At 32.7% G+C, this 25672-nt stretch overlaps 1 protein-coding gene across 1 annotated transcript; it reads right to left on the bottom strand.

Annotated features, from left to right (window-relative positions):
• Positions 1–1183: 1183 nt before the first annotated feature.
• LOC145242111 (uncharacterized) lies at positions 1184–25491 on the bottom strand. Its single transcript, XM_080105026.1, has 2 exons — positions 25181–25491; positions 1184–5625 (listed from the first exon to the last, which is right to left on the bottom strand). The coding sequence occupies exon 2, from the start codon at positions 5355–5357 to the stop codon at positions 4101–4103; it is 1257 nt and encodes a 418-aa protein (XP_079961152.1). The 5' UTR covers positions 5358–5625; positions 25181–25491; the 3' UTR covers positions 1184–4100.
• Between the last annotated feature and the right edge of the window lie 181 nt (positions 25492–25672).

Genomic DNA, 25672 nt, shown 5'->3' with positions numbered 1-25672 from the left:
ACCTTTTCTTCATATTTTGACTGTTTATATAAACAGCCAAAAAATGGATGAAGCATTTATCCAATCAGATTGCAAGACAGGTAGTGACAATTTTCAACTGTAAATTGAGCAAAATATGCAAAAATTTTTAAAACAAAAAGAAAATATATTGGAAACTCTAACCTGAAAAAAATGTAAGAAGCTGTTTTTTTCTTTTCATCTTAACCCTAACTCTAACCCTAACTTTAATTCTAAAAAAAAAAGATAAACAAGTTTTTTTTTTTCTCTAATCTAACCATAACTTACTCAATTTGGTTTAAAAATTTTAAAAGTTGGTTTTAGCATGGGTCACAAACGGTACCAATACCCACATTTTAAATTACTAAAAATGTTTGTGGGCTAAAAATAAAATGTGTGTGTGTGTGTGTGGAGGGGTCTTACTTTGAAAATAATCGTATTAGTTAATTAATTCAGAAATAAACTGGCCAAAACAGTTTCATCAATATTGTTAATTTTTTTTTCCTTTTTTTTTTTTTTTTTTTTGATTTTTTTAATTTTTTCGTTAAATTTTAAAAGAATGTGATCATCACAGATATTAGTAAACAATAATATTTTGCTGTGAACTGTAGAAAGATTTGGAGAGAAAAAAATTATCAGGAAAATAGAAGAACCATTTTTAATGATGATATGTATTGGCAAAAAAAACAAGAAAAAAACGGAGGGGGGGGGGGAGAAAAAACAACATGGGCGTCTGTGATCAAATATTACCAAAAAAAAAAAAAAAGAAAGTGAGCAAATTTTTTAAATGATACGAATCTTCAATATTCAAAAATCGTTTTGATGGCTTCAAAATAATAATAAAAAAAAAACATCAAAAAAATTATTTTTCAATTGGATAATATTTGATCACTGACTCCAAAAGCAGTTAGAAACGTCATATCTCTACCATAAATAAAATGAATTGTTTATGTTCGAACAGTTTTGATAAATACCATTTCGCATCCCTTACATGGGTCTACGGACACAAGTATACAGCATGATATTGAATGGTAACAGCATGGAAAGGAGCTTAAAAGAAGATATGAAAATGTATGGGGTCATCCGATGAGTTCTGTCCAGATTTCAATTCTCTGAAATTTAACAGCGAATAGGAATATCTAATGCAAGGGTGCCCATTACACGACATTGTAGATAGATCGTATGGTACTGAAAAAAAAAAAACATTTGCACAGGCAAACTTCCAGAATCTCGCAACAGAGCTGAAGACACAAGAGTAGTCATGTGCGCAGCTTGACAGTGCATGCTACATAAAAAAAATTCGCAATTGTCTGTTAGAGTTCAACGCTTTCAAGACTTTGAAATCGTTATATTCATGTGCTACCCATTCCAGGAAGATGCTGAGGTTGTTTCACTCGCATCGAAAATCGCAACACTGTTTCGCTTGAACTCTTCTGGAGGGAGGGATGAGATTCTAACACTATAAGCCAACATTCAGCTGATGCAGAGCTCATGGACAATTCTGAAACTTACTCACAGAAGACAAGTACCTCAACATCATGAAAATGTGCTATCCTCTTGATTGCATTATTTATCCGAGTCAGCATTTTCCCACATGAAGATCTTTAAGTCCAAATGCAATTCCATCATGTCCAATGAGCATCTGGAGGTCAGCTTGAAGCTGTCTATTAACAGCTACTCTCCGCACTATGCATCCCTAACTGATTCCATCTAATACAAGTCATTAGTGTAATGTAATGACAAAAAATGTGCAGCGTTGCATGTGCAATATGGGTTGATGCAGTAATGCAAGGTACACATGCATATACTGTCATATAAAAATGAATTACATTTATAAATAATGTATTTTACATTTTTAGTAGGGGGTAGATCATTTAGACAGTCATATTATAAGTAGCTCTTATGCTGAAAATGTGTGTGTACTCCTAATCTAATGGAACAAATAACATATATAATAACATATATATCATTTTCACAACATTTTAGTTGATGTCACCTATGACCATTTTCATTTGTATCTTAGCAAACTCGGGTAAGTTTCTGTTGAACTTGGGAATCTGCACGGAATTTTGAACAAAACCCCCTATTTACTTCACAGGAGTAGTATGCTTTCTTTCCGTCAGCCTTGAATGGATAGAAGTCCTAAGTAATTCACAAGGACCCATGGCGCAGCGGTTAGAGTACTTGGAAAAATTCAAGTGTAAAGTGATATTCTCCTGAAGATTGAAGGGTCAATCCTCAGTGTGGGTGACTGAAAAATACAATTGCAAATTACTTAGGACCACTATCCGGTTATGGCTCACAGAATGAGAGCATGCTATCTTCATGAAGTAAATAAAGGGTTCCGTTTAAGATTCTGTGCAGATTCCTGAGTTCAACAAGATACACCTGAAGAATGTCAGAGGTTACATGGACTGAAAAGTTGTAAAAATAACACTGAAAAAAAAAATCCAAATAATATGAATAGCTAACCTTCATTTCAAAAATTTAGAAACGTACTTGAACATGTTTAACTATCAGGAAGACCAAATGTTATTTGGGGTTGAATGACTATGTACTTTATAATTATGCTTATAGAATCATATCATTATTATTACTTTCTTTGTTTTTGCTGACTTTTCTCCCATTCCTTCAATTAATGTAATGTTGGAAAATTTTCTGAATTAGTACCTTATAGATATGATCTCAATTTCATGAAAATCGGGTGTACGTATTTGAAGTTTTAAGGGGGTTCTATCCCTAGGGGCCACTTAGAGGTGTGTTGTGGAGAGGACGTGGCTCATAGATATTCAAAACATAGAAAAAAATAATAAGATATATTAAAAGTTTTAAAGGAAGTTCAGCCTCCTTACTTCTCTTAGGTTAGGAGGACAAGAGAGAGAGAGAGAGAGAGAGAGAGAGAGAGAGAGAGAGAGTCTAATATGACATCACAATATATACCGGTGTTTCAATATGACTAGTTTTATATATTTACAAATATTTATGAAAACATTTTGGAATTTCCACACACAATTTCCACAATCACTGATCGTCACTGTGTTATATCACCTGATGCCCATTGACACTTATTCTTGAGTGACTTCTGCACCTTAATAAGCAGTGAGTCTGTAATAATAATAATAATAATAATAATGAAAAAAGATATTAAATAATATATGTAACTACAAATATTGATCCAATAAGTCATGGGTGGTCTTGTATGAGATAAAAGTATTACTTAGTTTCATTAGACATGTAATGAAGAGCAAGCCGACAGAGGTTAAACAGGCTTTCTAGTGCAGATGGGATCAAGGAGTCAAACCAAATCAAACTGGTTGACTCGGGCTTAAAACTGAAACAACCTTGACAAGGACGAGCAATGAGTGCATAATGACGTGTCAGTGACGTAGGGACCCATATTCCTCTTCTATCCCTAAAATATATAGAAACAGAGATGGAATATTTTTAGTCAGTCGAGTGATTCTGAGAGACTTCTTATGGAAGCAGTGAGAGGTAGTGATATATGGCAGATGAATCGATAGAGAAATTCCCACCCTCCTTCTAAGGATAGGTAGAGAACGGGCGAAACTTCAGCCATGAAACGAATAAAGTTCTAATTGTCCAGAGAAATGAGACTTGCATTATTGTAATGAGCTTTTGTTCCAGGGGAGCCGACACGGTCCAGCGATGTGAAGTCAAGATATAAAAAAGTATGGGCCGCTTTTATTTTATAAACCCCCCCCCCTCCCAAAAAAAAAGGACTGATGTTCTGTAAAAATGAACATTGACTCAAAATAAGCAGACACCTTAACAGAACAGACATTGCGATTTACTATTAAACTTCAAAGAATTAAAATCTGGATTAAACTTCTAGGATGACCTGACATAACTGAAATGGTTATTATGTAATATGTGACATATTGAATATTCCGTGATAGATAAAATGGTTCCTTCTCGACCAATTTTTAACAAATACAAACGACTACTTTAATATCATGACATCAAATAATAACCACTTCATTCAACTTTTTCGTCACCATTCATTGTGTGTGTATGTATATATATATATGTGTGTGTGTTTGTGTGTGCATGACATAAAATGTGTGTTTGTGTGTTTGCCCTTTTCAAGTTGTGATGGACCCGTTTATTTTGTGGGCCACATTGTGGGAGACGGTTATCTGGTTAGTTTCCGCGGACACTTGCGCTGTAAGAGGGTACATCTGAATGGTCGGAAAGATTTGAGTGGTGGCTGCCGACATCTGAATGGTCGGAAAAATTTGGGTGATGGGATACATAAGGGTGGTAGTATTGCCCGCAGTAGTCACCGTGGCGACCACAGCCGCCGTTGGATGAAGCTGCTGCTGCGGATTGCCGGTGTCGACGACCACGGCGCTGGCAGTTGCAAAATTCTGCTGCTGGAGGTCATCGTCCGTTTGCTGGAGTTCTGTAATGGTTGCACCTGGACCGAGGTGCTGTTGGTGACAGACTAGCGTCGTGAGCTGTGTGTGTTGAGTTTCCTCCTCCTCAGTCACTCCACATCCGTCATCGTCATCATCATCGTCATCGTCAGCATCTTCTTCCTCCTCTTCCTCTTCCTCTTCCTCTTCTTCTTCTTCTTCTGGTTCTGGATGCTCATGAGTGCTGAGTTCTTCCAGGGTCATCGGCTGTTCTTGCTCCTGTTCTTCTTCTTCCTCCAACTCCTCGCCGTCCTCCTCCTCCTCTTCTACTTCCTCGTGCATGTGTTGCTGCTCGACTAGCTGCGGCTGAGGTACACAACTGATCTTGCGCATGCCCTTATTTGGTTTGTTGTGGTTCTGCAGGTGGTCGTTTCTTGCGAAAGCATAGCCGCATATCGAGCATTTATATGGACGCTCACCGGTATGAATTCTCTTGTGCACCTTCAGGTATGACCGACGGCTGAACGCCTTGCAGCACACATCACAGGTAAACAACTTAAGCCCCTGGTGCGTGCGCAAATGGCTGACGAGGTGGTCGTTGCGGCTAAATGCATATCCGCAAGTTGCGCATTTATACGGACGCTCGCCGGTATGTATCCTCTTGTGCACCTCCAGGTAGGAGCGCCGGCTGAACGCTTTGCAACATACATCGCACGTGTACAGCCGGTGATCCTGGTGCGTGGAAATGTGAGTCGCCAGGTGGTCGTGTCGACTGAAAACAAAGCCGCAGGTCGAACACTTGTAGGGACGCTCGCCCGTATGAATTCGACGGTGGACCTTGAGGTAGGATTTCCGCGAGAAGTGCTTGCGGCAAATCTCACACGTGAAAAGCTTTGTGCCCTCGTGGGTTGCTTTGTGCCTTTCCAGGTTGTCTCGACGTGAAAATACTTTTCCGCAAATGTCACAGCGTGGCGTTTTTTTCATGATATACTTTGATTCTGTGGGCGGCTCATACGTCTGCAGCTAGGTGTACGTTGCATGCGATTCAAGTCTTGCTGGTTTTAGAAAGTGTTAATATGTAAAAAGGGGTAGATGAAGATCGAAATCAGTCATGGGTGAGGGTGCATCACAGAATTTGGTAATCCGTACTTAATGATGCAACTCTTTGGTGAAAAAAATGAAAATAAGGCGTTCCAAAGCGTTAGAATTGGCAAGATGGCTGCGTGAAGTTTTTTGCTTCTTTAAAAAACATCTGAAATTGGAAAAAGAAAACACAGAAAATATATTAGAAAAAAAAAACTTCATGAGTTTAAACTCAAGCAAAATTTACAAAAATGGGGTTAAATCCAATGTTATTTCTATAAGAAGCCAGGTGGCCATGTAATCATAGAGGCAATATGTATTTTCTTAGATAATTGAGCAGTTAAAAACAGAGGAAAAATTAGTTTTATATTTTTATGTATTTTTAACAACCACAATGAGATGATTGATAAATTTGACAAATTCCTAAAAATTAATAGATATTTCCATTTACTGCATTGTATCAAACTTCTATGATTTATATTCTTTTTTTTTTTTTTTATTTTCTTCCTTTGAAGATTGTAACGTTGGGTATGGGGCAGCCAAACCAGCTGGCAACACTACCCTGCTTTTTATTGAAACCAACTGAGAGCTCTTTTTAGTATCCTTGTTGTTTCCTGAAGTGCAATTGTCTGGATCTCTTTTGCACTTGGTTCACCAGGAATATTAGTTACTTAGGACTTCAGGTTCTTCTTCATAAGCCCTGTGGCATCTATAATAACTGGTATGATTGATATCTCTTTAAGATTCCAGTTTCTTTTCATATCATACATAAGACCTTGATATTTGGTCTGTTTCTTTCTTTCAGCACTGTTTAGACCTCCATCATTAGGAACACTCACTTCAACCAAGGTTGCAACTCTCTCTGACTTATTCCATATAACTATGTCAGGTTTGACAGCAGCATTTTCAAGGTAGGTGACTGTAGGGATTACATGGTCCTAATTTATGGTATATAAGTCATTTCCAACTGTTATATGTATGTATGTACGGCATAATCGCGTTGACACACTGGTTCTCATCAGATCACCAAAGTTAGGCAACTTTGAGCCTGGCTAGTACCAGATGTGTGACCATTTGGGAATTCTAGGTGCTGTAAGTGCTTTCCGCTTATCACGGCATTGTTTCAAGTCATCCCGAACCACCGCTTGCCACTGGTGTTGTATGTGCTCTCCATGTATCTCAGCATTGTTTCTAGTCGTCCTGAACCTCCATTTGCCTTGTATTTAACAATGCCGACTCAGGAGAGGTATGGTTGGAGATTATGCAACTCTTGCTACAAGAATTCCACGCTCAGACACCCTTACAGTGAGTAACCATAGTCTGTCAAGACTGAAGGAGAGCTACTATATAAATTACATATATTGCTTCAAGTAAACTACATCAACTTTCAAAATTTTACCAAAACAATCAATATTTTATTTGTTGTTTTGTTTTTCATAAATACATAAGATGTAGATTTCAGATGATTATTTTTTTTTACGTATTTTAAGCTTATTGATTTTTTTTTTTTTTTCAAGAATAACTGTTAAAATGTAAATATATGGTTTAGAATTTCTCTTTATAAAGTCAGTGTGTATTTGTTTTAATTCTTGATTTCCTAAATTACTACTGACCATGGATATTCCTTTAAGAGGCCAAGTGATCATGCAGCAGGGTTTTTTTAATGGACGCGATGTTAATTTTCGTAGATAATTGATATAGCAGTTAAAAACCTATTATAGGGTCGGCCATATTATAAATTCAAGCAATTGTAATAAAAATCTTAAAAGCATATTGACCTTAATTATTAAGGAATTATAATATATATATAAATATATATATATATATATATATATATATATACATATCCCGCACACCCCTCCCCTATATATCAGATGTCTTAATATCCCTCACAATTAATCCCTTACCTAGATGTTGCATTGAAATGTTTGCAACCTAGTCCCCTAGCCTTTCTTCTGATGAGAAGCATTCGGCTTTGAAATACCTAGGTATAAATAGCATATAACACCTCCTCTAATAGTAGTTTTTCCTTTTTCCTTATTACATCGACAAGTAAATCTATGTATACCAATATATGGATTTGTCTTGTCTATAATGCTATTATATATATATATATATATATATATATATATATATATATATATATGTCATCCACATACAGTACTGTTTCGTTGTCTTACAACTCATCAGTGTGGCTAGACATACACCTTTCCCCAGCTGTGGATCGAACCTACAACGTTGAGTTGACTCTCGGCTATTCTAACCATCAGACCAAGAATCAGTGCCGTAAATATTTCTCCTCGAGTGTGTATTAAATCCACACCCGTCCGTTGCTTACAGTGCTCAAACCATAAGTTTGTTTACAAACAAATTAATAATGGGCTTCGCTTAATTGCTTAAATACGCGTCGGGTGAAAATATATTATTATATAATTAAGTGGTCAACCCAAAGAAGGGGGGTCTTTTTTTTTATTTGTCATCCGCATACAGTACTGTTTCGTTGTATCACAACTCATTAGTGCGGCTAGACGTACACCTTTCCCCAACCGTGGATCGAACCTACAACATCAAGTTGATACTCGGCTGTTCTAACCATCAGACCAAGAATCAGTGCCGTAAATATTTCTCCTTGAGTGTGTATTAAATTCACACTCGCCTGTCGCTTACAGTGCTCAAATCATAAGTTTGTTTACAAACAAATTAATAATGGGCTTATATATATGACAAATGACAAGTCTATATTTCAAATTTCATGATGTTGATCATCTTACAATTTATTCCTTTAATTACGTTGATATTTACAATTCTTTACAGTAACTGTTTTGTAATGCAAAATCATTCATTTAATTATTATATCAGTCATTGAGCTTCATAAATTTAGAGTTAATATATACAAAAGTGAAATATAATTGAAATAATCTTCTATAATATATATATGCAAGTTAGAAAAGCATTTCATTCAAGGCATGAAAATTGTTAAACAAAATGTTTTTACTATAGGCTTTAAAAATAAAGGTACAAGATTCAGTTTGAAATTTATTTATCTTCAAAGTGCACTTTTATAAATTTTACAAAGTAAGGTATAAAAATTTAATTTAAATTGAATCAAAAAATTACCTTGGATTTATTTTATGTAATGTACATTCTGTTACACTTTAAAAGAAAAAAAATCATTGAAAATTTTATATCTATATCATTAATTGCTAGATGAAAGATAATGTTTTTAAAGTGCACCAATCCTCTGATCCCCGTCTGACATCAACTGAAATGAATGGCTCTTGTCTTGGGGAGGCTCCATGTTTTGACAGGCTTCTAGGTCTGACCTTTATGCCTGATCTGTAATGAAACACGTAAATCAAATCTGTTGCCAAAGAAAAATGATGGGATCATTTTACCGCTCTAGTAGATATCTCACTGCCAATACAATTCTCTACCTCTATAAGAGCCAAGGATGGAGTATTGTTGCCTAACTTATCCTGCTTTGACAGAGTTAAAAATAGACTTCATAGGTTAGTTAGTGGTGTGCTTTTCTCTTCAGTGCAACCTCTTTTCCACAGAATAGACGTTGCAAGCTTGTCTCTGTTTTATCGTTATTTTCATAGCAAGTGCTTGTCTGAGCTCCAATCTATGGTCCCCCCTTGCCTGACTCTCACGAAAAACACTCATCTAGGTGAAGCCACTATCAATAATTTTCCCCACTCTTTAATCTGTGCGTAAGCTTAAATGTAGATTCCATGAACAAAGCTTCTTTCTTAGAACTGCATAGAACTGCCTGTAGAACTCTGTTCCGTTTACCTGCTTTCTAATTGACTACAATATGGTCGTCTTCAAATCCAATGTGAACAAGTTCTTGATGAGCCATCCTCTTAAGTAATCCAATTTACCAAATTTCCACAACTAACGATTACTACAATATTTTTCCATTGACTACTGTGCACTCATTAACCCTTATCGTTGAGTGGTCTCCGAATCTTGATAAGTGGTGACACTTTGTAATAAAAAATACTTACAAACTTAAAAACCAAATGTAATTTATGATATCACACGAAACATCTGATGAAATAAATTTGATTTGTTAGAATCTCATTTCAGAATGAAATTTGCTCAAAGAAAAGAGTCATGAATATATACCCATATAGATTGATGCTAGTCGAGGGGGATATGTTCTCAACAAGAGAGTAAGCTGTTCTGGCATCATGTGACATTTGTTCCGGGTAGTCCTAAGAGATTCGCCCTCCCAGAGATAACCTTCTCTCTTTAGAATTAGTCCATGGTTAAAAGGGCTGCTCACGCATTTGTGTGTGTGTGTGTGTGTGTGTGTGTGTGTGTGTGTGTGTGTGTGTGCGTGTGTGTGTGTGTCTGGTCACGAACAGGATCCTATATGGTTTACTATTTTAAAAAACTGATTGCATATAATGATAGAAGATGTATTGAGACAGAGGAATGGGTATGTTTGATCTGACAGAATGGTGGTTCATAAAAATTGTGGGGTCTGCGTTCGCGCCTGGTCCACAAAGTATGGAAAAAAAATTAAAAAATTAAAAAAAAAACGTTTACAAGTGTTTTTGATATAGATGTACATAAGAATACCTTGATAAGTATGTTTTAACTTAATTAAGGATGGTATAATAAAATTGTGGGGTCTGCGTTCACGCCTGGCCTCCATAGAATGGAAATAGGCACAAACTTTAATAAAGACTTTTCATATCTATCTGCGTAAGTATACTTTGATAATTATGTTTCAGTTTGAAGAAATATGGTATGATAAAATTATGGGGTGTTTGTTTGCACCTGACCTCCATAGAATGGATATATGTCAGAAAGTTTAACAAGGTTTTTTAATATAGATCCACAGAATATTGTGATAAGTGTTTCAGTGTGAACTGGTATGGTATAATAAATTATGGGGTTTATCTATTTTATTTTTACTTTCATCATATTTTGCTTTGGTTTTGATACCCCCAAATTCGAAGCTATCTCTTTACAACCCTTCCTTTTCATAACCTATCATACTTTCATAAATCAGAGTCCATTTTCTGTAGGCTGTTTTTGAACCCAGTCAACGATGAGTACTTTTGCTAGTATATATATATATATATATATATATATATATATATATATATATATATATATATATACACAGTGGGTGCAATAAGTATCCGATACAAAGCAAAAGGTTGATTTATTTTTATTACACGAAAACAAAAACAATAGCAAAGTGCTATTCTAATGTATTTTTGTATGATAAATACAAATCTCATATCAAAAATCTTATATAATCACGCATTCAATAGATAATTACATAAATCTAATATCTAAGATTCAAAAAGTATCCAACACAAAGAAAAATAGTTTTAATCAACCAAATATTTGTCATGTGCTGGTTCAGAGAATTATATAAATCCAGATAACTCTTGACAGCGCATTATTTATTTTGGTCAATTTAGTTGCACTGTTTATACAAGGTCTTAAACTAGAGAATTGTCGGAAAAGACAAGAAAATTAATTATTCAGCTACACATGGATGGTTCAGGGTATAGAAAAATTTCAACAATGTTGAATATCTCAATTTCGACCGTCTGTGATACGATTCGTAGATGGAAGTCCTTTTTTTTTTTTTTTTTTTTTTTTACACAGTGATCACCACTTATCAAGGCCCGGAAGCCACTCAGGGATAAGGGTTATTGCAAGTACATCACGTTAGTGAGGAGATTTTATGAAGTGTTTAATTAGGGGGGCGGTTCATTAGGAATTTGTTAACATTAGACTTGAAGACATCCAAGTTGTAGTCCGGAGGGAAGCAGGCAGACGGAACAGAGTTCCTCAGGCTATTTGGTTGATTAAAACTATTTTTCTTTGTGTTGGATACTTTTTGAATCTTAGATATTAGATTTATGTAATTATCTATTGAATGTGTGATTATATAAGATTTTTGATATGAGATTTGTATTTATCATACAAAAATACATTAGAATAGCACTTTGCTATTGTTTTTGTTTTCGTGTAATAAAAATAAATCAACCTTTTGCTTTGTATCGGATACTTATTGCACCCACTGTATGTATGTATATATATATATATATATATATATATATATATATATGTACTCATCGTTGACTGGGTTCAAAAACAGCCTACAGAAAATGGACTCTGATTTATGAAAGTATGATAGGTTATGAAAAGGAAGGGTTGTAAAGAGATAGCTTCGAATTTGGGGGTATCAAAACCAAAGCAAAATATGATGAAAGTAAAAATAAAATAGATAAACCCCATAATTTATTATACCATACCAGTTCACACTGAAACACTTATCACAATATTCTGTGGATCTATATTAAAAACCTTGTTAAAGTCCTACCAGTGCACTGCCACATTCAGGGCGTTCTTCCAAAATTTCTAACTGTATGGCTCGACTTTTGGTCCATGAAGTGAAGAAGGATCCACGAATAACTCGTTCTGAATTCCAGACGAAACAAAAATTGAGTTATTTAACATTTATTTCTTGTATATTTATATTATTATATATATAACATTTTCTCTTTGTTCTCATTTTGTTGGTCACTCTTGGCTACGAATGGAAACAAAGTTGATATAAAAAAAATATATTTTCGCAAAAATTATCTTTACTTTCATCATATTTTGCTTAGGGTAAAATTTTTGAGTATCAAAACCTATCTCTTTACAACCCCCTCCTTTTCATAACCTATCATACTTTCATCAATCACAGTCCATTTTCTGAAGCTGTTTTTGAACCCAGTCAACAACGGGTACTTCTGCTAGTATATATATATATATATATATATATATATATATATATATATACTCGGGTTTTTTTATATTCAAAAGTAATGGACTAATGAATTCAACGAGGTTGTTAGATAGTGCTCAATAAAAAGAGCTGATAATACTTGTTTATTGTTATATAAACATGCTCACATCCCGCTGCTACAAATAGCCACTTGTTTCAATCAAACAACAGATATCATCAGGCAGCGACTTGACTATTCAAAAGTTCAATGAATATTCATTGAACTTTTGAATAGTCAAGTCGCTGCCTGATGATATCTGTTGTTTGATTGAAACAAGTGGCTATTTGTAGCAGCGGGATGTGAGCATGTTTATATAACAATAAACAAGTATATATATATATATATATATATATATATATATATATATATATATATATATATATCCTTTCATCCTCATGTAGTTAAATTCTGTTTTAAAATTGAAGACTTTTGCGAAATCGGCTTATGCAAATGTTAAGTCTATTTCTATTTAACAATTTTAGTGAAGGCTTTTTTTTTTTCTTCCTTATATAAATGAATTCTCTTTGGTCATTATAAACACTGTAAAAGTCGGATTATGTAGGTGCTAAGTCTGCGATAGGTTAAATTTAATATATTTTTTTCCATCCGGGAATTTAAATTGCATTCTTTATTTTTATTTTTGCATTTTTTTATTCAAAGCTTCTTTAGACTATATATATATATATATATATATATATATATACAATACTGATTTCAATGTTTAAAAAAATGACTTGGGTGCCATCAGCTAGAATCAAAACCAAAACGTTTAGTGCTCGTGCTGCATTCGCTATCAAACAGCAAACAGATAAAAAGTTATGAAATTAAACCACTTTTAACTATGATTAGCTTACGCATATGCAAACTAATAGAAATGTCAACAAGTTTAAATAAACATTTTGCATTTCAACTTACCGATTTCACATAATTTACACATTATTCATCCATCCAAGGCCCTGTCGGTGGGGCATTAGAATACACCGACTGCCCCCCTGCAGAGGGTAAAACAGTCCCTCAATGGGGGTCCTGGATATGACCTTAAACTATATCCAGTGCTGAGGCCTCAACTTGCGGGCTTTTGGGAGTGTGAAGCCACCCTTTAATTGCCATTGCTCCCAGGTCCACTCTGACCCGGAGTGGTAGTACCTGTTAGGGTCCCAACTATGGGTTAAATAGAAACTGACTTGAAAACAACAAAAATATTCTATTAAAAAAAATTTTCTTCAAAATCACTGGACTCGGCATTAAATAACCGGAAAAGGGTTGATATGTCGTAAAACAAAAACAACCAATCATCCATCCAAACAAAGATTTTACTTATAAATTTATTTATTGTGGACAATTATCCTCATCTTTCTTAGTTGTTGTTTCATGACGTTTCGGCCAACTATTCCTCTGGCCTTCATCAAATGGTAACCGCGACAGGATAGGAACTCCGAATCTCCTAGCTGCATCCTTAACAATTACTGTCTTCCATACTAATCTCAATAATGAATTCCAATTAAATAATATATATACCATTCAGAAGATCAGATAATAAATAAACGTGGATTTATTAGACCAAAAAAATCCAACCTTGATTGCCCTTCGTGGCCCCGTAGCGCAGTGGATAGAGACGTTGAATCTCTATGGTTCCATGTCAGAACTGTCTGAAGATAGCGGTTTCAATCCTACCCAAAGTTGGCCAGAGGCTTACTTGGCCAAAACGTGGGAGACGACAACAACTATGGAAGGCAGTACTTGCTAAGGATACAGTTAGGAGATTTGGAGTTCCTATCCTGTTGCGGTTACCACCTGACGAACAACAACTAAGAAAGATGAGGATAATAGTCCGCAATAAATAAATTAATAAATAATACTCATCTCAATAATGAACTAAATAATGAATTAAATAATGAATTAAATAATGAATTAAATAATGAACTAAATAATGAATTAAATAATGAATTATATAATGAACTAAATAATGAATTAAATAATGAACTAAATAATGAACTAAATAATATATAAAGATTTTACTTGTTATAAACTATTCTTGGTGTATGATAACTATTTCCTGTCATTTTCAGTGTTATGTGACCAGTAGTTTAAGGAGTTTATCAGTTAAATATTTTCACACAGACAGACACACAAACACACATAAATACATCTACTGTTTTATTTATATAGATAAACACAACAAATAATTGTATGAGCCCTTCCAGGGATAAGTATTCTTCTATATCTATTATCAAAACAGTATCAGTCAACATTTGTTTTCCTAAGGCTTTTTTTTATTTATATTACACAAAATACATGCTAAATATATATTTAATAGAGCTGTTGATGCTGATAGCAGCAGCAATAGCAACCACATAAAGATATGCAAATGACCAAGCCGGCTGTACGAAGTGACATCACAGCAGGACATGTGGCCAGATTAGCTGTGGTGTTCAGAGAAGTGATGTTCAAAATGTGAGGAGAGAAACATGTGTTCGAGATGGGGCAGGTGTTCGGAAAAGCATGTGTTCGAAACACATGAGTGACATCACAGCAGAGAGATGAAAAGTCACACACAGCTGAAGAAAGAAAAATGAACTCTTTAAATAGTTAGAAAATTTTGTGTTCTTAGAAATACCAGATATAAAAGCTTTTTAAATAAAATCGACCAAATTGTAAAAAATGTTAAAATTTCTAGAGAAGCGAGAAAAAGGCACGATATTTTTTGTTTTCTTTTATATTCAGAGCAGACAAATTTTCAATTCTTTTTTTTTTTTTTCAGATTGGTTAGTTTGAGCCACATAAGACAAATCCTTGATTTTGATTATTAGAGAGCCCTAGAACGCCTTGAAAACATGAAAGTATCACCTTCTTAAGAATAAACATCGCTAAAATGGGAAATCATTTTTGTTGCTGTTTTGAAGCAGTATTTCATGTTGATGAATTGACGTGAGACTGCAAATATTCTCTGAAAATCTATATGTATGAAGTTGAAACAAGTTTCCGCCTAAACTTGATGTGAAAATAAATATATATATATATGTGTGTGTGTTTACCTGATATAAGCAATGATAAACTTCAATCTAATATAATGCCAGTATTTATATATAGATATTTTAATACCAACCAAATAAAAAAAGCTCAATACATTACACTAGAGAGAAGAGCTTATTACAATAACTGAAAAAACAATTTCCATGAATTTGAGCTGCGTTGAATTTTTTCAAACCAAACTAATTGTACTCAACTGGATTTAAATTTGGATTATTTGATTCTTTCTCAGTATTATTTTCGCTTTCCGGATTACCTTTGAAAGAGTTTTAATACAAGCTGCAAGTTTATTCCAGGTTTGTTTTTATTTTTTATTTTTCTACATTTCAGACTTTTTTTCAGGACATGTACATTTTTGCAATTTATGACTATGATAAATTGCAGTCTCATTTAATGCCGTAACCAGTAAATTCTAGCATTGCTACAAATATAATTTGCTGATTTCTTTCTGTCCTCTGATGAGAAGAATAGCAAGAATAACATTCTTTGAAACTCCGCGGAATAAGAACTTTGTAAATTGTTTTTTGAAGTATTTAGTTGAACAATAAATTTGATTGTAAATTTCAACTTACATTTTTCATTTCTTTTCTCTTATTTATATATATATATATATATATATATATATATATATATATATATATCCAAATAATGAGATGAATTACATCACAGATTAATGAATCTTGTGGTATCAAGTCTTATAAAATATTTTTGGAAGATAATATTTTTATATAAGACAATCCCAGCCAAATAAAATTGCTCAATATACTAGATAGAGCATAGTAAAAATTTAGTTTTTTATATTTAAATTTCATTCAGAAAAATATAAATATAAAAATAAGATACAAGTCCAGAGAACAATTTTTTATCTTCATATAATTAGAACTCTAAAACTGTGTCTAAACGGGTTTGTTTTTTTTGTTTTTTTAACTTACTGTTTATTTTTTAAGTCTCTATTTTTTATCTTTATTTTAAATCCACTCTTAAAATAACAGACTTAATCTGTTTTAAATTTCAATTATCTTAATTTTATCATGGATTTTTTAGCTAATTGGTATATTCATTTTGAACGGTTGGATTTTACTTTATAAAAGAGAACATCCGGCTCCTGATCTTGCACCACCAAAAAAATGAGACAGAATAAATCTAAAATTCTCCATTCCCAAAGGATTATTGCTTGTTACTCTGGTGCTCCATCAAACAGAATTGGAATTTACCTTCAATGGGGAAATCTTCAACTAATCTGGAACCTAATAACATCGTCCTATTCCGTTCAAGGGTTACTATTCTATTTGGGTACCAAAATCTCATATCCTTTTTTTTGTTTCAACCCTTATTTCCTTTCTATATGCCCCTTAAAAATATTTAATCTTTAATATATTTTCTTTGTTTGGGTTAAATCGCAAAATTATATTAAACCAGATTTAATATTTTGCTAATGAACTTCCTGTGAGGAGATAAGCCTACATCGAAAATCCATGAATTAAGGAAATTACTTTAAATATTGTATTCTTTGTTTAAATAATAAAAAATTTATTATTTTGAAAAATTATATTTTTCTGAATGAAATTTAAATATAAAAACTAGTCATCCACATATACACTACTGTTTCACAGCTCATCAGTGCGGTTAGACAAGCAACTACGTCAAGCCCGGATCGAAACCCGACCGCCCATATAACAGTTGGAGCTTCTAACCATTACGCTATTCGGCTGCTGCTATGTGGGCAGTGAATTAACAATGTTTTAACATTGTCCAAATACCTAAGCTCAATTTGTTTACACAAAGAGCATCGCTTCATACACTAATGGTGATTTTTATATCACTTCCCAATATGCTCAACCCAAGATAGGGAGCATTATAGTCATCCACATACAGTATTGGTTCGTTGTTTTACAGCTCTTCAGTGTGGCTAGACAAGCAACCACCTCAAGCCAGGGTCGAAACATGACCGCCCATATGACATATATATATATATATATATATATATATATATATATATATATATATTAATGTATCACAAAAGTGAGTACACCCCTCAGATTTCTTCAAATATTTAAGTATATATTTTCATGGGACAACACTGAAAAAATGATTTTTTTTTACACAATGAAAAGTAGTCTGTCTGCAGCATATATAACAGAGTTAATTTCCCCCTCAAAATAACTCCAAATATAGCCATTAAAAGCTAAATCCCTGGCAACAAAAGTGAGTACACTCCTTACGAAAAGTTGTCAATATTACCATACAACATGTCAACTCTCAATATATTGTGTAGCCACCATCCTTATCCAAACTGCCTTTACTCTCCTGAACATAGAGTTTACCAGAGCACATGTAGCCACTGGAATGCTTTTCTACTCTTCACTTGCGACGTCGCAGAGCTGACAGTTGAGACTTTGTGCACCTCCACCTTCCCAAAGATGTTCTATTGGGTTCAAGTCTGAAGACATGCTTGGCCAGTCCATCACCTTTACCCTCAGTCTCTTCAGTAATGGATGAGTGTTTTGGGTCATTGTCATGCTGGAACACTGCTCTTCGACCCAGTTTCTGGAGGGAGGGGATCATGCTCTGCTGCAGTATTTAATAGTATATATTGAAGTTCATGTTTCCTTCAATGAAATGTAACTCTCCAATACCTACAGCACTCATGCAACCCCAAACCATGACATTTCCACCACCATATAGGCATGACACGCTTATCTTTGTACTCATCTGATCGCCGCCACACGTGTTTAAGACTATCAGAACCGAAGAAATTAAATTTCGTCTCATCAGACCATAGGACGTGGTTCCAGTAATCTATGGGCTTTGTTGACATGTCTTCAGCAAACTGTTTGCGGGCTTCCTTGTGTATTGCCTTCAGAAGAGGCTTCCTTCTGGAGTGACAGCCATGCACACCAATTTGATGTAGTGTGCGGCTTATGGTCTGAACACTAACAGGCTGAGCCCCAAGCTCTTTAATCTCTGCAGCAATGCTACCCGCACTCCTACGCCGATCTTTCAAATAAAGCATTTGGATGTGATGCTCAGCACATGCGCTCAGTTTCTTTGGACAACCTACCCAAGGCCTGATCTGAGTGGACCCTGCTCTTTTAAAATGCTGGATGATCTTAGCCACTGTGCTGCAGCTCAGTTTCAAGGTTTTAGCAATCTTCTTGTAGCCTTGGCCATCTTTATGTAGTGCAACAATACATTTTTTAAGATCCTCAGAGAGTTCTTTGCCATATGATGCCATGTTGGAACTTTCTGTGACTGGTAAGAGAAAGTGTTAGAGCTGCACTACAAATTTGAATACACCTGCTCTCTATGAACACATGGCATAGTTACACTAATGAGTCACATGACATTTTGGAGGGAGAAAAAAAGCAGTACTCAATTTAGACATTTAAGGTGGGGGGTGTTTTTTTTTTAGGCTTGTACTCACTTTTTAGGGGTATAGTTTCTTAGGGGTGTACTCACTTTTGTTGCCAGGGATTTAGCTTTTAATGACTATATTTTAAGTTATTTTGAGGGGAAAATAAATTAACTCTATTATATATGCTGCAGACAGACTACTTTTCATTGTGTAAAAAAAATCATTTTTCAGTGTTGCCCCATGAAAAGATATACTTAAATATTAAAAGAAATATGAGGGGGGGTACTCACTTTTGTGATACACTGTATATATATATATATAATTATTTACTATAATAATTATTAAATACCTACTTTTGGGAATCATCAGTACAGGGTGTTACAATTAACACCAGTCAATAGATTCAAACCCGGCAACAGAAGCCATCTCTGACTTCATTAGCAAAGATTTAATCCATTCGGCCACCACAAGAAATACTGCTAACCATAAGAAATACTGTTGAAATTTAAACATTTATTTTTTAAATGTTTTTAATGTCTGTCAGAGTGATCTAATCATTATATGATAATCTGCATATATATATATATATATATATATATATATATATATATTAAAAAGCATTTAAAAAATAAATGCTTAAATTTAACAGCATTTCTCGCGATTAAAGCTAGCCGAATGGATTAGGTCCTTGCTAATGAAGCCAGACATGACCTGTTATCGGGGTCCGAATCTCCCAACTGGTGTTAATCGTGACACCCTGCACTGATGATTCCCAAAAGGATGAAACATTAGTGTCTGTAGGTATTTAACAATTATTAAAGTAAATAATTATGTCAGCCCCTTTAAGAAACTCATTTCTTATCGTTGAGCAATTTCAGTTGAATTAAAGTCGGCCAATTTAGCTCTTATGTGTAGATCATCATATAATGATTAGATCATTGTCTGACAGACATTAAAAAACATTTATAAAATAAATGTTTAAATTCAACAGCATTTCTTGCGGTTAACGGTAGCTGAATAAATTAGGTCCTTGCTAATGAAGCCAGGAATGGCTTCTGTCGCTGGGTTCGAATCTATCGACTGGTGTTAATCGTGACACCCTGCACTGATGATTCCCGGAAGGATGAAACACTAGTGCCTGTAGGTATTTCACAATTATTATAGTATATATATATATATATATATATATATATATATATATATATATATCTGCATGCAAAATCCGATCCTGCATTTTGCTAATTCCTACCCTCTGATGAGAAGGAAAGTATTTCTTCGAAACTCTGCGGATTAAGGACTATCCATTTATCTAGTGTTTCCTTTTCAGATTAAATATGTTTTTAATTCATTTCAAAGTGTTTTTTAACATATTTTATTAACTGTTTGCTCATATATATATATATATATATATATATATATATATATATAAAAAATAAAAGTTACAATAAGTTTACTAAGGTAATCAAAATGGTAAACTTAAAATATATTATAAATATTAAAGAGTTAATATTTACAAGTAAAATAAACTCAGCCAGATATAAAAAGCTCAATAAAACCGAAAAGGAAATAGAGCTTATAATATGAACAAATGATTAATAAAATATGTTACAAGACATCTTGAAAAAGAGTTAAAAACATTTAATTTTAAAAAAGGAAGCACAAGATAAGTGGATAGTCCTTAATCCGCGGAGTTTCAAAGAAATACTCTCCTTCTCATCAGAGGGCAGGAATTAGCAAAATGCAGGATCGGATTTTGCATATAAAAGTATTTAATGAAACTACAAGTAAGTCAAAGATCTTACTTGGTTAAAAAAAGGGTGAGGTAAGGGGAACAGGAGGCAAAAGAAAAATAATAAAAAGATTTCACATGAATGGATAGTCCGGTGAAGGGTAAAAATCCAAAAGTGGTAAAATCCAAAACGGTCGAATTTAAAATTTCAATCCACTGGGTAAATTCCAAATGGTCCAAAATCATCCAAAAGTCAGAGTTCCTTGGAAAAAAGCGCAAATGGAATGAATTCCAAATCATTAAAAGAAAAGTACTAGAGATAATATTTGAAACACGTCTGTCAAAGCTGGATCGTTTTGGATTTTACCATTTTTGGATTTTTACCCTTCACCGGACTATCCATTCATGTGAAATCTTTTTATTATTTTTCTTTTGCCTCCTGTTCCCCTTACCTCACCCTTTTTTTAACCAAGTAAGATCTTTGACTTACTTGTAGTTTCATTAAATACTTTTATATGCAAAATCCGATCCTGCATTTTGCTAATTCCTGCCCTCTGATGAGAAGGAGAGTATTTCTTCGAAACTCCGCGGATTAAGGACTATCCACTTATCTTGTGCTTCCTTTTTTAAAATTAAATATGTTTTTAACTCTCTTTCAAGATGTCTTTTAACATATTTTATTAATCATTTGTTCATATATATATATATATATATATATATATATATATATATATATATAACTACTTAATTTACTCACATAAAATTAATATATGAAAGTATAGATTTATGCGTAAACTTTAAGTATTTACTTCAAAAGTGCTCAATACGTAGGTAGAGCTAGTTAGTAAATTATAAAATGTATATGGCGATTAAGCTACACTGAATATTCCGCGTTTCATCCACTCTAGGATTCTTCAGGCTTATGCGCTATTTCCGCCATTTGAAATCAAAACATTTACCAACTTTCCAATCGCAATATATATATATATATATATATATATATATATATATATATATATATATATATATATATATATATATATATGAGCAAACAGTTAATACGATCAAACAGCAATTTTATTTTTGCGATTGGAAAGTTGGTAAATGTTTTGATTTCAAATGGCGGAATACGATTTTATCAATAATATTAGAGACAAGTGGAAGTGAGTGTCTAGTTGGTTCGGAGTAGCGAAAGCGAAACCTAGAATTTATTTCGTCTTACAGACATGCGCATAAAGTCGCAAATAAGATAAAAATTAATAAAATAAATACACGCACGCACGCACGAACAACAACAACAACAACAACAATAGAGAAATAAATAAGATACAAGTCCAGAGTTCAACCGAATAAAAAAAAAAAAAGATAAAGGAATAAAAAAAATCTTTACGGTGTATGTACTCGTCACTTAACGAAAATGCCATATTAAAACTAAAATGAAAAAAAAAGTACTTAAATTGATCAAATATTTTTAAAGAAAATCAAATTTTATGAAAAGACCAGACGTTGTTTTGATCCACAATGTTTAATAAATGAAGGGAGACAACTCAATTCGAACTACCGAGAGTAGCCTTGTAATAGCTACGATTTGCTATTAAAATCGCAAAAAAAAAAAACTTTAAAAAAAGGTATAAAACATGTATTTCTAGGTGGTGGTGACTGGTGGTGGTGGGCACTCTCTTACAGGTCCAGGTCCACCTATTTTATTTTTATTTTATTTTACTTTTTCCAGATTATGATAAAATAATTATATAAAAACAAGCAAATGCAGAAGAAGGTAGTTTTCCTTTCTTTCTTTTTTGTACTGTAAAATCTCAATCAGGTTTAAAATTTCTGATACTTAGTTAGAATTACACCTTAATTAAAAAAATAAAATACAGAAAATACAAACAAATCTTTATGATGTGCGTACTCGTCACGGAATGAAGATTTCATATTCCAAAAATTACATAAATCGATCAAGTATTTTTATTATTATAATTATTTTAAAGAAAATCAAATATGAGTAAGTGAGGGGTGAGCCGAGCCGGTAGACGCCATGATTTTCAGAATATGTTAAAATTCAAAGGCCGACAACTTAATTCGACTATCGAGATTTACGGGCCGTGCTATACTATTGTTTTATTATTAATCGCTAAAAATCGTAACATTGAATTTTCTTGATCAAAAATAGAACTACTTGATCAATTTACGTGAGTTTTGGAATATGACATCTTCGTTCCGTGACGAGGAGTAGTACAATAGTACATCATAAAGATTTTTCTGTATATTTTTTTTTAATCAAGTGAATTCTAAATATGCTCCAAATTTTTATAATCATACAAATTATATAAAGCAACTTCGTGTGTGTGTGTGTGTGTGTGTGTGTGTGTGTGTGTGTGTGTGTGTGTTTACTGTTTCGCAATTACGAGAATTTAATTAATATATTATTTGTTTGTTTACTATGCACCGAATATTTATAGAATTCAAAGATGCAAGCAAGGTAAAATAAAACGAAATTTTCACAATCTCATTTAAAAAATATAATTTGATTACGAAATCAAATCCACCCGAATGCATTTCGGTTTAATCATAAACAAGCAAGTCTATTGTTTTTCTTTATAATTAACAAACAAATAAATAAAAAAAAAACAGAACGGATTACTTCGTAACTTTTCGATATTTGAAGGCAATAAGAGCAGTTTTATGTCGTAATTTAAAATATCTTAATTTCGAAATTAAATGAATTGGATTGTATTTCAGTTTCTTCATAAATCGTAATGAAATCGTAAACAAATCAGCCATTTTAATATCTTGATAATAGTCGAAAAAAAGAGTGGATGGATCACTTCGTGACCCTTCGAATTCTGAAAGGAATTTGGAAGCATTTAAACTGTTGAATAGAAGGTCATTTAAACTGCCTTTAAAAATATATTTTCAAGTTCTCTAATTAAATGATTGTGAAGTTTTGGGAGCTATTTACTGAGAGATTACAGTAACATTACCTTAACAACAATTATTTTTTCGCTTTATAACATTTCGGTTCGTTCAATTAATAATTTAATGATCAAAACGATGCCGTAATAATTACATTTACCGGTACTTTATGCAGAATACGGACCGTGCTGAAATAATATCGTTATTATTTAGAAACCCATTCTTAACATGGAGAAGTTGTTTTTTGTGTTAGCTTTTTAATAATTATTCTGCACTTTCATCTAACAATTTAATAAACAAAAGATAACGTGAAAATTGAATTTAACTTATCCTATCCAAATAAATAAATAGCACAGTCCGTATTCTGCAGAAACACTCTTTAACGATCATATTTAAGTAAAAAAAAAAAAAAAAAAACTATTGAAAAATAAATTTAAAAAATTGAAAATAAAAGTGAAAGTAAAATGACTCCCGGACAACGTTGGTTAAAGCTAGTTCTAAAATAAAACGTATGGATTTTTTTGTTTCTATTTTTTAAAAAAAAGAAGAGATCTTAATTTTTTGAGAATAAATGTTTTTTTTTGTTTGTTTGTTTTTTTATACGCACGTCATTAGTTTCTGTAGAATGATGGGGGGGGGGGATGATTTGTTGAATTGTTGATTTTTCCAAAATTATCAAGAAGCACTTTCACTTTTCCTTTCAAAATGACTGAACAAATTCAAATAATTGTTTTAATTTCTTCGTCTTCTCAATGTGTAATTCTTCTTAATATCAACTATCATATATATATATATATATATATATATATATATATATATATATATATATATATATATATATATATTGAGTGTCTTCGTTTAAATAGTAACATTTTGAAATTTCCTTGCATAATTGAGCTTTCATTCATTTCATCGTTAAAATAGTGTCAAAAAAAAAAATGATTTGATGATATTTTTGAAATCGAATAAACGTTATTTAAAAGAAAAAAGTTTTTTTAATTTTATTTTTCCCTCGTAATCAGAAAAATCCTTTTATTCACTTGTAATGTTTTTTGTTTGTTTTTTTTGTTTTTTTTTTTTACTCCAAAGGCATGTTTTTAACACACACACACACACACACACGCATATATATATATATATATATATATATATATATATATATATATATATATATATATATATATAAAGGGCTTTGTATTAAATTAACTTTTATCTCTACTAGCAAAAGAAAGAGAACTAACAAGTTATCACGGAAAAAATACCTGAGTGTTTTCAACCATTCCGCAAAAAAAGGTAAATAATTCCTCAAATTCTTTTAAAAACAAACAAACGTAAACGAAACTTTGTATAGTTTATAAATTTCACGAAACATAACGCGTGAAAAATTGAGTCTTTATAATTATATTTCTGCCCAAATATCGATATTTAATAATACAGTTATTACAATTCGCGTAAGTAAATAAATAAACAAATAATGATAATAATAAAAAGGGATCGCAAATATCAACAGACAGCTCTGTCAAAATGTGTGCGTGAAAATGCAGACGGGCGGCCATAAAGTCGGTGCTCGGTTTCATAGTAGATAAAAATGAAAAATCGACCCCTCACTTTATGGCCATATTCTCTAATTGCAGTGCGTGTATATTTATATATATATAGTATATATATGTGTGTGTGTGTGTATATATATATATATATATATAAATAAATACTACATGTTGATATAGTGATATGTAGTTTTTGCGGTAGAAAATTTCTTTTAGTTTTACGGGGATTGTATTTTTTTAGCATTTGTCGGGATTACTGAAAATTATTTAGGCAATCAAATTAAAATGATAAAAATAAATACCGGGTCAATTAAGGAGAAGAAAAAAAAAATACCCACCTTGTCTAGTGAAAATATGAGCAAATTATCTCAGACCTCAGAGAATGCAGCAACCATTGATTTTAGTAGTAAACACGGCAAGGTTGCAGGAGGAGTTTAAGAAGGAGAAAGGCACTCTGCCGGATTAAAAAAATTAACACTGCTAAACCCTTAAATAACCTTTAATTAGCAAAAATTAATAATTAAAGTACGGTCTTTTATATAAATAGATACCCGATAAATATTCTCAATCGAATTTTATCATCTTTGATAAAATATCCGGGGGGGGGGGGTGCTTATCGATTTATCCTAAAAAGTAAAAATCAATTTCTATAGGAATGTTTCAGAATTTCAAAAAAAATGTTAACTTAAACATTTTTGTATGAGTCTTTAAAAAAAAAAAAAAAAAAAAAAAAAAACGATGTTATTCTTGTTTAAATTTTTATTCCAAGATTATAACGGTTAACGTAAACATTTCATTTTTTTATTTTATATTTTTTTATTTAACAATAA

Source organism: Euprymna scolopes, chromosome 21 (genome assembly GCF_053919585.1).
Source record: "Euprymna scolopes isolate OS-2025 chromosome 21, ASM5391958v1, whole genome shotgun sequence".
Classification (NCBI taxonomy): domain Eukaryota; kingdom Metazoa; phylum Mollusca; class Cephalopoda; order Sepiida; family Sepiolidae; genus Euprymna; species Euprymna scolopes.
Note: the sequence above shows the minus strand (reverse complement) of the source record. Positions and strands in the feature narration are given on the sequence as shown.